The sequence below is a fragment of the Anabrus simplex genome, chromosome 2, assembly GCF_040414725.1.
Source record: "Anabrus simplex isolate iqAnaSimp1 chromosome 2, ASM4041472v1, whole genome shotgun sequence".
Lineage (NCBI taxonomy): Eukaryota > Metazoa > Arthropoda > Insecta > Orthoptera > Tettigoniidae > Anabrus > Anabrus simplex.
The window spans coordinates 1,056,316,316-1,056,330,712 of record NC_090266.1 but is presented as its reverse complement, the minus strand read 5'-3'; the positions used below and the strand labels follow the sequence as shown (position 1 = coordinate 1,056,330,712).

The following is a 14,397-nucleotide window of genomic DNA, read 5'->3' as shown; positions in this document are numbered from 1 at the left end:
TTTAACAAACAGGTCTAAGCTCCCGATATTGCAGTCCAAAGTTTCAGAGCTGGGATGACCAAGCTGCAGAGAGCCGTGATCCGTGAACTCTTTTCTTCGGCGGGAAGGGGGTCGAATAGTGGAGACTCCTAGAGCAAAAATCATGTCCTTTTACTAATCTATTTCCTAGGAGTACACGATGAGTCGGTAAATATCAATTCACTACACTGGCGGCGGAAAAATCTATCTGACTTGGAGGAAAATTTCTCCTCCAAGCCAGAGGAGAAAGTCCCCTCTTCACTGTTAATTTGGAATAAAATGAATGTAGAATTTAATAAAAGTGAGGAAGAAGAAGCTTAAGAAACGGCTCTTTTCAGGGTTGAATTTTGAGTCATTTAGTGAATTGTGGTGCTATAATTTGGAATAGGCCTAAATTGTTATTCTATGCCAGGCCATAGGACTACTACTACTACTGCTACTACTAAGTGAGCCTCTGCCTTGAGTATGCGCACTGCTCATTCAAAACAGCGCATCAGACTGGGGATCGAACAGCCGGAATACTATAATGAACCAGTGTGTTACGTACCAGCTGTATCAGAAAATGTATGAACCAGAGGAATGGCATGCTAAAGAAGAAAGTTTTCTAACTCCCCGGCTATTTTCCGCCAGTAATCAGTCAGTCTATTATACTCGGTACGCAGCAGTATTCCCATCTAACGGAGTTGAGAGGCAGCATAAGAGATAAAGAACACCGCCACTAAAAGTCGTCAATATAATGCTATCGTTCATCAATGTTATGCGCTTTAGATATTGTAGGCCTTCACATTTAGTTTTCTTCCGACTCTGAAATACCACTCTTATCATAGTCAGTACGGTAAAAGTGAATAAAACAAATGATCGGAAATTGTATTCTCTGTAACATTTGTTATGTAGTACTTTTCGATAAAACCAATAACATAGGTATTTAAAAATTAAATTTCAGGCAGCTTCCTCCAAACTACAATTTAATCCAGTTTGAATAAAATTGTTTATAGCTTAGACTGTAGTTTCTTATTCGCAGTCTCTATAAACCGATTTTCATTCAATTCTGTTAACCCATTTTCTCGGAGCTCGGCGTTGATATGGACTTAGCAAGAAAAATACAAATTCATGAATATCTGTGTTATCATAGTCGGTACGGTAAAAATGTATAAGACATAAATGGTCGGAAATTTATTTCTATATGACTTTCGTTATGTAGTATTTATCGATACGACCACTAATAATATAAATATTTGAGAATTAAATTTTAGGCTTTCCTCCAAAGTACCATTTTACTTAGTGTGAATAAAATTATGTATAGCCTAGATTTTAGTGGCTCGTTCTCCGACTTTGTATACAAATTTTCAATGAGATAGGACCACTAATAACTTGAATATTTAAGAATAAAATTTTTGGCCTTCCCCTAAACTACCATTTTACTCAGCGTGAATAAAATTTATTTATGGCCTAGATTGTAGCAACCTACTTCCTCGACTTTGCATACCAATTTTCATTAAGATATCTCCACTAATAACATAAATATTTGAGAATTAAATTTTACGCCTTCCCCTAAACTACCATTTCAATCAGCGTGAGTAAAATTATTTATAGCCTAGATTGTAGCGACTTATTCCCCGACTTTGCATACCGATTTTTATTAAATTCTCTTCAGCCGTTTTCTAGTGATGCGTGTACATACAGACAGACAGACAGACAGACAGACAGACAGAAATTACGGAAAAGTAAAAATTGCATTTCCTTGTTACTGTGGACATGACCGATAGAGAAATACCATTCTTTTCAAATTCTGAGCAATGTACAGACAAAACTCTTATTTTATATATATAGATTACATTTCAGGCCTTCCCCTAAACTACCATTTCACTCAGTGTGAATAACATTATTGATAGCCTAGATTATAGCGACATATTCTCCGACTTTGCATACCAATTTTCGTGAAGATGCAACCTCTAATACAATAAATATTTGACAATTAAATTTAAGGCCTTCCCCTAAACTACCATTTTTCTCAGCGTGTGTAGCCTATATTGTAGCGACTTATATTTTCCCATGTTTGTCTGCCGATTTTCATTAAGACACGACCACTAATAACATAAATATTTGAGAATTAAATTTCAGGCCTTCCCCTAAACTACCATTTCACTCAGCGTGATTAAAATAATTTATAGCCTAGATTGTAGCGGTTCTCCACCCGACTTTACATTCCGATTTTCATTAAATTCTCTTCAGCCGTTTTGTCGTGATGCGTGTACATACATACAGACAGACAGACAGACAGACAGACAGACAGACAGACAGAAATTACGGAAAAGAAAAAAATGCATTTTCTTGTTACTGTGAACATGACCGATACAAATATATCATTCTTTTCAAATTCTGAGCAATGTACAGACAAAACTCTTATTTTATGTATATAGATAGCATGAAAAATATCTGTCTACCCCCTTATTTGGCTCACGCTTCGCCACTGTCTTCACTGCTAATTTGGAATAAAATGAATGTAGAATTTAATAAACGTGAAGAGGAAGAAGCTTTTCTTAAGAAACGGCTCTTTTCAAGGTTGAATTTTGAGTTATTTAGTGAATTGTGGTGCTATAATTTGGAATAGGCCTAAATTGTAATTCTAGACCAGGTCATACTACTACTATTACTACTACTACTACAAAGTGAGCCCCTGTCTTATATGTGCACACTGTTCATTCAAAACAGCGTGTCAGAGTAGGGGTCGAATAGCTGGAATACTATGATGAACCAGTCTGTTACGTACCGGCAGTATCAGAAAATGTATGGACTAAGGAATGGCATGCTAGAGAAGAAAGTTTTCTAATTCCCCAGCTATTTCCCGCCAATATTCAGTCAGGCTGTTATACTCGGTACACAGCAATAATCCCATCTATCTTGAGTTGAGCGGCAGCATAAGAGACAAAGAACATCACAACAAACAATGGTCAATGTAATGTTATTGTTGATCAATGTTATACGCTTTCAATATCGTAGGCCTTCACATTTAGTTTTCTTCCGACACTGAAATACCACTCGTATCATAGTCGGTACGGTAAAACTGAATAAAACATAAATGGTCGGAAATTGTATTCTCTATAACTTTTGTTATGTAGTACTTTTTGATAGGACCAATAACATAGGTATTTAAAAACTAAATTTTAGGCGCCTTCCCCTAAACTACAATTTCATCCAGGGTGAACAAAATTGTTTATAACTTAGACTGTGGTTTCTAATTCCACGACTCTACATATCGACTTTCATTAAATTCTGTTAACCCATTTTTTCGTGGCTCGGCGGTGATATGGACTTTGCAACAAAAATACAAATTCGTGAATATCTGTGTTATCAAAGCCGGCACGGTAACACTGTATGACATAAATGATCGAAAATTTAATTCTATATAACTTTCGTTATCTAGTATTTATCGACAGGACTACTAATAAGAAATATTTTAGAATTAAATTTTAGGCCTTCCCCTAAACTACCGGTATCATTTCACTCAGCATGAGTAAAATGATTTATAGCCTAGATCAGAGCCATCCAAACAGCGCTCCCCGAGCGCTAGCGCTCTGGCCGCGCTCTAACCCAGTGCTCCAAGCGCTTTGGGGGAAGGTAGTTTCAGTAGTGGTGGTAGGAGCTTGGCTGGCTGAGCAAGCGGTCTGCCCGCCGCGCCGAGGAAAGCAGCCGATCCATCAGTCGCTAGTCTAGTCTACAGTGACTCTATACATACATATAGAGTCACTGTAGTCTAGTCCAATGCGCTTTGTTGACAGCGTGTAACTAAATCAGTTTCGCAGTCATGACTGAACATCATACAAAAAGAAAAGGAGTGTTGAAGCAGCAGCCTTTAAAGCAGAATTGGAAATTTCATTTTTCTGTACAGCTTATAAAGTGCATGCCAAATTTTTAGTGTGCCACCAAGATTTAATGCGTTTAAAAAAACACAATTTGGAACGGCACTACAGTGCCAACCACAGGGATGATTACGGTGATTTGACATACGCCAGTCGCCAATCGAAGTTGGAAGAATTGAAAGAAAATTTCAAGCAGCACTGTTCTGTAAGTATTGTTTTAATTTTTAAATGCTTGTTTTCAAACGGGAATGAAGAAAGGACTGAATTATCTGAAACACTAAAGTTGTGACTTGCCGTATTTTTGTCTGACAGGAGATTGAGGAGAGTGAGGTTGGTGGACCCAATTTACGAACAAGCTACAAAAGTTCGCCGCGAACTGCCAAAGCTGGGAAACCTTTCAAGGAAGGGAATGTAATGAAAGAGTGACTAATGGACGCGGCGGCATGTATTTGTCCTATGGAGCTACTTGAGAAATTTGACAAAAAATCTCTCTTTCTCATCAAACTGTGACTCGCAGAATAGACGATATGGCCGTTGATATGGAACAGAAATTAATGGAGAAGTCAGCAAATTTTGTATAATTTTCCATCGCCCTCGACGAATCAACCGACATTGCGGACACAGCTCAGCTCGTTATTTTCATTCGAGGGGTGGATGACAATATTCGGGTCACCGAGGATTTTCTGGACTTGACAGCTCTCAAAGACACCACTACCGGTTTCGATATTTTCCAAGTAGTGGAGGGTGTTTTTGAGTCAATGGGATTAAAATGGGAGCGGTTGACGAGTGTAAAGACGGATGGAGCTCCTGTTTTACGTGGTCTACGCACGGGGTTCCTCAGCTATCTAAAATTAAAAATGGCTGAGAGGGGTAGTACCCTAATGGCGGCGATCTACTGCTTGATACACCAGGAGGTAGTCTGTGCAAAAGTCGCCAAGCTTAAAGACGTAATGGGGACAGTTGTACGAATGGTAAATTTTCTTCGCTCCCATGGACTCACGCACCGTCAATTCAAAGAGTACCGGGCGAGTTGGCCGTGCAGTTAGGGGAGCACAGCTGTGAGCTCGCAATCGGGGGATAGTGGCAAAAAAAGTTTCAAAGAGTTGTTGGATGACATCGAAGCGGAGTAGTATCCGGATATCCCGTACCTTGCAGAAGTAAGATGGATGAGCAAGGCGAAGGTGCTCCATCGAGTTTTTTGCTTGCGGAATGCAATAGATACCTTTTATGACATAAAAGGGCGGCCCGAATTTCTTTTGTGTGATCCTAAGTGGGTGGCGAACTTGGCCTTTTTAATTGACTTTACTTCCCATCTGAATACCTTGAACACTTCGCTTCAGGGCGAAAAACACAATATCTGGGATAAATTCAAGCGTTCAAAAGAAAATTGATTTTGTGGATAAACCAGTTGCGTGCAAGGAACACAGGACATTTTCCATTGCTTGAAACAGTGAAATAAGGTGTCGACTTTGATGACTACTTGCAGGTAATTCGTCAATTACAAGAAGAGCTTGAAAGGAGATTTTCAGAATTATCAGAACTCCAAGCGGTGTTAGATGTATTTGTTCGACCATTTTATCTTAGTGCAGACAATGCTCCACAGCTATTTCAATAAGAGTTGCTTGAACTGTAGTGCAATGTTCGTCTTAAAGACCGCTTTCTAATGTCACGAAGTTGAAGAATTGTACAGCGACTTTCCGCAAGAATACCTCCTTTTGTATAAGCATGCATGTAAAGTTCTGTCAATGTTCGGCTCGACGTACATTTGTAAGCGTTTCTTTTCGGTTCTTAAGATTACCAAAAGTAAACATCGTGCAATGATGAGCGATAGAAACTTGTGTAATTGTTTAAGAATATTGGTAAAATTTTGTTGAATTTACCTCTCAGATATGTTCAAATTTCATTTTTGAATAAATCACGTTACTGTATTCACTTGATTTCGTTTCCTGCACATTCCATACATCGGAGTTCCTTTCGATTTGTATATGCAGTATATTTGTTATGGCAAAACAGCCCTATCACTATGATGTCAACAAACCCACAAATGCCGTCGGACGCACGACTGTACGTACGTATCTAATCAGCGCGGTCTGAAAATCGTCCGTCTCAGGTCTCCTCGCTGCCACACTGTAGTGGTGGTAGGGGAAGGAACGCTAGTCTGACTGCCCAGTGCTCCCAGAGCGCGGGCGCGCTCCCGGAGCGCAATGGCTGGATGGCCCTGGCCTAGATTGTAGTGGCTCACCCTCCGACTTCACATACTGTTTTCCATTAAATTCTCTTCAGCCGTTTTCTCGCGATGCATGTACATACATACATACATACATACATACATACATACATACATACATACATACATACAGACAGACATAAATTACGGAAAAGTAAAAAGTGCATCTCCTTGTTACTGTGGACATGACAGATACAAAAATACCATTAATTTCAAATTCTGAGCTATGTACAGACAAAACTCTTATTATATATATATTACTCATTACAATTTAATATAAGAATTAAGAAATCTGGAATATTTGTATGTGGCAGGCCCACCACTATCAGAGGGGAGATCCTGTGACTATCCCGTTCCGTGGGGGAGCTGACGATGTGCCTTATAAGTCATAAATGTGACCGTGGCGGAGTACTGTAGAGCCACTTCTTTACATGTTGCAGATCACTGTAGCAACAGCTGCTAATGAATCATATTAGAGCCTTCGGATATCTTTCGAGATCTACCTCATATTTCTATGCATAGCAACTTCTTGACGTAACTTACTGTATTTGAATTATGCCAAGGAACAAAACGGGTGTCCCAGAACTATCTCCCGTTATTTTCATGTTGGAGTGAGGATGCAAAAAATATATGGCTGAAAACACCAATCTCAGCCTGGGAACCCATTACACTACACGTATTACTGTCAGAGGTGACCATTTGTTGTATTGACTCTATGTGGGTTGTATTAAGGTCGATTCACACATCTCCGGGACGTGACGGCGCTTTCCGTGACGTGACGGCATCTTCCGTGAAAATAAAATATCGTCGCCATGTAAACGAAGGGAAAAGTTCCAACACTTCCGCTGACGTTATTCGCCGTGACCTTCAGTGCTTCTCCGTGATCCGTGCCGCCAATACGTATTCGCTCGAAAACGATATTTTCTTGTTTTCACGGACGTGATTTCTCTCTTCCCGCCTTCCTGCTTCTCTGCTTTCTTCGAGTACTGAGGTTATCTCTGTACGTTTGAACTGTTCTTTACCTCCCAAAATGAAGGACGAACTGCTGATTGAATTAGTGAAAGCACACTCTTTTCTATATAATTTAGTTGATTCGAAATACACTGACTGACAGAGCAAATGCAACATCAAGAAGGAGTGGTTCGAAAGGGATGAAAGTTGGGGAAAAAACAGAGACGGCACGGACGAATAATTGATGTTTATTTCAAACCGATATGCAGGTTACACAATGCGCACGGCATCGACTCAGTAGGATGTAGGACCACCGCGAGCGGCGATGCACGCAGAAACACGTCGAGGTACAGAGTCAATAAGAGTGCGGATGGTGTCCTGAGGGATGGTTCTCCATTCTCTGTCAACCATTTGCCACAGTTTGTCGTCCGTACGAGGCTGGGGCAGTGTTTGCAAACGGCGTCCAATGAGATCCCACACGTGTTCGATTGGTGAGAGATCCGGAGAGTACGCTGGCCACGGAAGCATCTGTACACCTCGTAGAGCCTGTTGGGAGATGCGAGCAGTGTGTGGGCGGGCATTATCCTGCTGAAACAGAGCATTGGGCAGCCCCTGAAGGTACGGGAGTGCCACCGGCCGCAGCACATGCTGCACGTAGCGGTGGGCATTTAACGTGCCTTGAATACGCACTAGAGGTGACGTGGAATCATACGCAATAGCGCCCCAAACCATGATGCCGCGTTGTCTAGCGGTAGGGCGCTCCACAGTTACTGCCGGATTTGACCTTTCTCCACGCCGACGCCACACTCGTCTGCGGTGACTATCACTGACAGAACAGAAGCGTGACTCATCGGAGAACACGACGTTCCGCCATTCCCTCATCCAAGTGGCTCTAGCCCGGCACCATGCCAGGCGTGCACGTCTATGCTGTGGAGTCAATGGTAGTCTTCTGAGCGGACGCCGCGAGTGTAGGCCTCCTTCAACCAATCGACGGGAAATTGTTCTGGTCGATATTGGAACAGCCAGGGTGTCTTGCACATGCTGAAGAATGGCGGTTGACGTGGCGTGCGGGGCTGCCACCGCTTGGCGGCGGATGCGCCGATCCTCGCGTGCTGACGTCACTCGGGCTGCGCCTGGACCCCTCGCACGTGCCACATGTCCCTGCGCCAACCATCTTCGCCACAGGCGCTGCACCGTGGACATATCCCTATGGGTATCGGCTGCGATTTGACGAAGCGACCAACCTGCCCTTCTCAGCCCGATCACCATACCCCTCGTAAAGTCGTCTGTCTGCTGGAAATGCCTCCGTTGACGGCGGCCTGGCATTCTTAGCTATACACGTGTCCTGTGGCACACGACAACACGTTCTACAATGACTGTCGGCTGAGAAATCACGGTACGAAGTGGGCCATTCGCCAACGCCGTGTCCCATTTATCGTTCGCTACGTGCGCAGCACAGCGGCGCATTTCACATCATGAGCATACCTCAGTGACGTCAGTCTACCCTGCAATTGGCATAAAGTTCTGACCACTCCTTCTTGGTGTTGCATTTGCTCTGTCAGTCAGTGTATATGAATAGTTGTTTGAAGAAGCGTGTATGGGACGAAATTGGCGAGAAAATGGAAGCTGAAGGTAGGTAACTAACATTTTTTGCTTTTAAGATAAAGAAAATCAGACTGTCTGTACATAGGCACCGACTTTGGCGCGGCAAGGCACTTTCTGCACCCAATCTACAAAGTCAGGGGTATTAAAACTTAATCAACTATTTCATTTATTTAATATTTCAAGTAATAAAGCAAATGTAGTGTATCCGTGAAATTTTACTTCGTCGTCCGTCAAGCACTTATATAGAGTAGAAAACTCTCCTTCCTTACCTCTGCGTTTCCATATAACTTAGGATGAACCCACTGTTTCTTCATCTCTTTCTCCTCTTCATCCAATATTATACCTATCATTAACAGTTCATCATCACTAATTAAAAAACTCATCACGGAACACTTGACACTTCATTGCCGACTTATAACTGTACGGAACTGCACGGAACTGAAGTGTGAGAACAGACGTACAATATTCATGTCGGAAAGGACGGACATGGACACGGAGAGTGCCGTCACGTGCCGGAGATGTGTGAATCGACCTTTAAGCGTCATAACGTGTTCTATCATCCATGTGCCTTTCAAACGAAGTTCTGTTAAAAACGTCTTCCCATGACCTGTGAACTAAACTGGCTAGTTAGTTGTTTCTCATTTTGTTGATATGCAGTAACCAGCAATTTTTTTTTTTTTTTTTTTTTTTTTTTTTTTTTTTTTTTTTTTTTTTTTTTGCATATGCAACTTAAGGAGAAAGAACCAGAGGTGAGACAAGATTTTCGAGAAAAGCTAAGTTGGCTCACCAAATTGGCAAGACAGACCTTCCTCTATCTAGAACAGATATATATTCAACTGGCGGCCCGCAAGACCCCAAACACTTGCTCCTAGATAAAATTCTTCATCATGTATACTGTACATAATTTAATTATGTTTATTTTCAACTTTTCCACCGATATTCTGTGTATAGGTATTTAAAACGGTAATTACTGTAATTAATTACTGTACATGAACCTCAGTTTGTAAAATTACTGAGAAACAGAGTGCCACTTCTCACATAGTTAGTCTGAAGATGTCATTTATATGCATAATTTGTAATTATTCAATTTACATCATTTCTTAAGGTCAAGTGCAATAAAACTGCATACTAGCCTATATTATTTCTGTTATTACACCTGAAGTAACAAATTACGCCATATGAAAATATCAAAGCAATGCCTTTATAATCAACAGGAGTTGTAACTTTTTCGTAGTGGCCCGACTGGAAAACTAATTAAAAAGGCCTTCTCCACACAAAACATAATATAATTCTAACACTAAAAACTTTAAAAGAAAATCACTTCAGAGGGACTTACCATTGTAACTAAGTCTTGGTTTTGTTAAACACATGACAAGATGACATTCTATATCGTCAGGCAGAACAAATTTGGAGCAGACTGGACATTTTATACCTGGAAAAAGAAATCTTAAATTAGAGAAATCACATGCCTTAAAACAAATAAACTGTACTTCATAACTGAAAATTAGTAGTAGTTATCAAATTATAGTCCTTATGAGGAATGGAATTGACACTTTCATACGAAGAGTTTCTTATTGTTTTATTTCGTTGCTAGTGGTTTAACATCGTACTAGTATACTGACGGTTTTCGGCAAGAATATATGGGAAAGGACTGGGAATGGAAAGGAAGCGACCGTTGCCTTAAGCTACAGCCCCAGCATTTCCCTGGTGTGAACATGGGGAACTATGGAAAACCATCTTCAGGGCTGCCGATGGTGGAGTTTGAACCCACCATCTGCCGAACGCAAGCTCACAGCTGCGCGACACTAATGCCTTGTGATCATAGCTCGTAATTGGAAAATCTCGTGCTGAAGTCTCTAGCAAGCCTAGAATCTCATGCTCGATGTATTTACTTCATCGAAGGCTCATTTGTCAGACAAGCTCTACACTTTTGTTTCCATATGAATACCCCCACAGTTCACACTGTGAAACCAATTTGAATTCTATTCTCGTGTAATATTCCAGTTCCAGCTGTGGGCGTATTCATGTGAAAAAAATTGTATACAGCTTATCTAAAATAAAATGAGCTTTCGATGAAGTAAATTGAGTATGCGATTCTAGGCTTACTAGAGACTTCAGCAGAGATCTTCCAATTACGAGTTGGGATCACAAAGCAATCAAACAGGCCCCAATACTTCAACTCATTAAAGACCTTCGTCAGCCACGACGACTGCTGATGGCCTGTAGATACTGGTGTGTAATGTGGTCAGCTTGACCTTCTCAACCCTCTTAAATGGGCCCTTAAAAAGATGCCGATATATTAACACCCATAATATATATATATAAAGTAACTTGTCCTGACTGACTGACTGACTGACTGACATATCACCGCCGAGCCAAAACTACTGGACACAAAGAATTGAAATTTCGGGGATACATTCATATTAACATGTAAGTGCTCGCTAAGGGGGTGAAAAGGGGGGTGAATTTTTAAAATGAGGACATCTATATCTCAAAAACTTAAAAGTTTACAGACGTAAAAATTGGTATTTGAAATTTGCTTTAAAAATAAAGAAACATGTATTTTTTTTTGTTTTCGGAAAATCCCATTTAGGGGGTTGAAAAGGGGGGAAAAGGGGTTGAACACCTTTTATTAGGGGACTTATATCTCAAAACTGAAGATGTTACAGACATGAAAATTGATATTTGGAATCTCCTTTGAAAATAAAGAAACACGTATTTTTGTGTTTTTGGATAATCTGAAGACTAGGGGGTGAACAGGAGTGACAAACGAAGTGAATTTTTAAAAAGACTATGTCTGCAAATTATCTCAGACACGTAACATATTACAGAATTGAAAACTGATATTTGATATTTCCTGTAAAAGTAAAGAAGCATAATTTTTTCGAAAATCCACTTAAGGGGAACTGAAAAAGTGGATGAATTTTTTTAATTAGCGTATCTAAGGTATATCTCAAATACCTAACATGTTGCTGACGTGAAAATCGGTATTTGGAATCTCCTTTAAAAATAAGGAAACATGTATTCTTCGGTTTTCGGAAAAAACCCTTAACGGGGGAGGGGGGTTAAATAATTGAAAAATTAGTTGAATTATTTGTATGAGAATGTATATATACATACCTAAAAACCTAAAGATGTTACAAACGTGAAAACTGGTATTTGGAATCAGCTTTAAAATAAAGAAACCCGCATTTGCTGGGGGAATACTTGTTAGGGGGGGATGAAAACGGAGGTGAATTCCTTTTACAAGGATACATATATCCCAAAAGCTGAAGATGTTGCAGTCGTGATAATTGGTATTTGGAAGCTCTTTTAAGGAAACACCGAGCTCGATAGCTGCAGTCATTTAAGTGCGGCCAGTTTCCAGTATTCGGGAGATAGTAGGTTCGAACCCCACTGTCGGCAGCCCTGAAAATGGTTTTCCGCGGTTTCCCATTTTCACACCAAGCAAATGCTGGGGCTGTAGCTTAAGGCCACGGTCGCTTCCTTTCCATTCCCAGTCCTTTCCCATATTTTCTTGCCGAAAACCATCAGTATACTAGTACGATGTTAAACCACTAGCAACGAAATAAAACAATAAGAAACTCTTGGCCTCATCAACCTTGTTAGGAGAATTGGTGGCACATTCTCGCCTTTGCTTTGGAATCATCTTGTTTTTCAAACAGCGCCGATGCAAATATACTATGCCAAAATAATTTATGTTGCACAATTGCGTTACACCTATATTAGCCTAATATTTTTATATCTCCCCACGTCCCCCACCCCGAATTGTTTTGAAAATATAGCCCTGAGGGATAATTTATCTTTATATTAGTGAAATAAGTTTTAGAATCGGTCCAGTAGCTCCTGAGATTAGCCATTACATACAAACAAACTTTACCTCTTTATATATTAGTACCGGTATATAGCAGTATAGATACCATGTCTCACGAATGTTCGGTTGAATAAACTAAAATCCTCTGTTCATTACAACTACATAAGCTGATGAGATTCATAACACTCACCAAAAATTAAGTTTATTTTGCACGTAGAATGTTTTTTAAATACTGGTAAATAAGAAAAGGGAATAAATTTTAGAAGAAAGAAATAAACTTAAAGAATCCCAGTTACTTGGGTGTGTTCGTCTTCGTACATCACATTTCAGCGTTATTTTTGTTCGAAGAATATTTTTCTTATTATTTCGACAACATTGAAAATAGCGCTGAATCAATTTCACGCAAGTATGACATACCGACTGAGATCATATGGTGTCAAAATCTTCTATCGCAATTTATATAACTTCGACACTGATCAATTACCACGTCAAATTCCACGATTTAAGAATGACAGTAGCATATATCAATACCACGGTGTCCCTCATGTCATTTGACGGTACCGCGGCGCATAGCTTACGAACAACCTATTCTACTTAATAATAATAATAATAATAATAATAATAATAATAATAATAATAATAATAATAATAATAATCGATTTATTAGTAAGCTATTTTTTCTAATATTTCTCCAGTGAGAGTACATGCCTAGTTTGTTTATTTGTTAAAAGGCAAATTATCAACGGCCTTGTTTTTACAATCACCATCTCGAGTAAAAATCGCACATTTACTAATATTCATGTTGATTAACCGTTTGAATAATACCGAGAATGAGTATTTTTATAGTATGTTAGTTAAGCATTATTTTCTAGCGTGGAGAACAGTAAAAAAGAGGGATATAGGTGAGAGTCCTACAGTACCGGTCGGCTTGCGGGTCCGGTACACAAGCCGGCTATCTCCAGATCGGGTCTCAGAAATTTTTTAACCTAAAGGGCGAATTCTACTATGTCCAAAAAAGGAACTTAGATGCGAAAATTAAGAGTTTTTGCAATTTGTACGTAATTATTAAATGCCAATATGTGCCAAGCGCTACGGCTCTCTTGCCAGGGTAGCCATGTTGATGACGTCATAGTTCATCCCGTCAACCTCTGGAAGGTCAGCCATGATGAAACTATGACGTCATGAGGCAACATCTGACATTTAAATGTACATACAAACAAAACTAAGCATCCCATGGGTTACAGCAGAAAATGAGCACAGCAAATCACAGAATGCACACCTATGATAGAAAGGTACTGGGTAAAACTGTACATTCCGCATCCGAACGTTTATAACAGTATAAGGAAGGGAACACAATGCAAATAGCCGGCGTAAACACAACGCAAACAGCCGGCATACCTATGATATACATTCACCTCTAGGATAAACTTTACCTTCCGCAGCCCACCCGGTATATAACATTATACGGACGTGAAACGAATATACATTGTACGTGGAATTCCTTGTAGAGCAGGAATGTAGGCCTAGGGCCTCCCCGCCGCTTCGAAACAGTATAAAGAAGGGAACACCATGCAAATAGCCTGCATAAACGCCATGCAACCTGCCGGCATACCTATGATATGCATTTACTTCGAGGCAAAACTTTACCTTCCGCAGCCCAATGGGCATAACATTATATGGACGTGGAATTCCCTTTCGAGGAGAGATGTAGGCCTAGGGCCGCTCTGCGGCTTCGACCCCGCTACAGTACATGGCACATGCACACAGTACCAATAGGATGTAGTGTGTTCTAACGGTACTCACCGATTAATACAGACGGTCCTTTTGGTATCCATTGCAGGTACGGCCGGCCATCGTCTACGAAGCCAGCTAGCATACGTTAATATAACAGCACTCACGAGGTTCGTTCCATCGCATGTTTC

At 40.3% G+C, this 14,397-nt stretch overlaps 1 protein-coding gene across 1 annotated transcript in view; it reads right to left on the bottom strand.

Moving 5' to 3' along the window:
• The window catches only part of LOC136864688 (E3 ubiquitin-protein ligase ZNRF1), a 405,587-nt gene that overhangs the window by 35,565 nt on the left and 355,625 nt on the right, over nucleotides 1-14,397 (bottom strand). Inside the window, exon 2 of the mRNA XM_067142001.2 lies at nucleotides 9,998-10,093. Coding sequence (XP_066998102.1) covers nucleotides 9,998-10,093 — 96 coding nt within the window. The remainder of the gene's footprint in view (nucleotides 1-9,997; nucleotides 10,094-14,397) is intronic.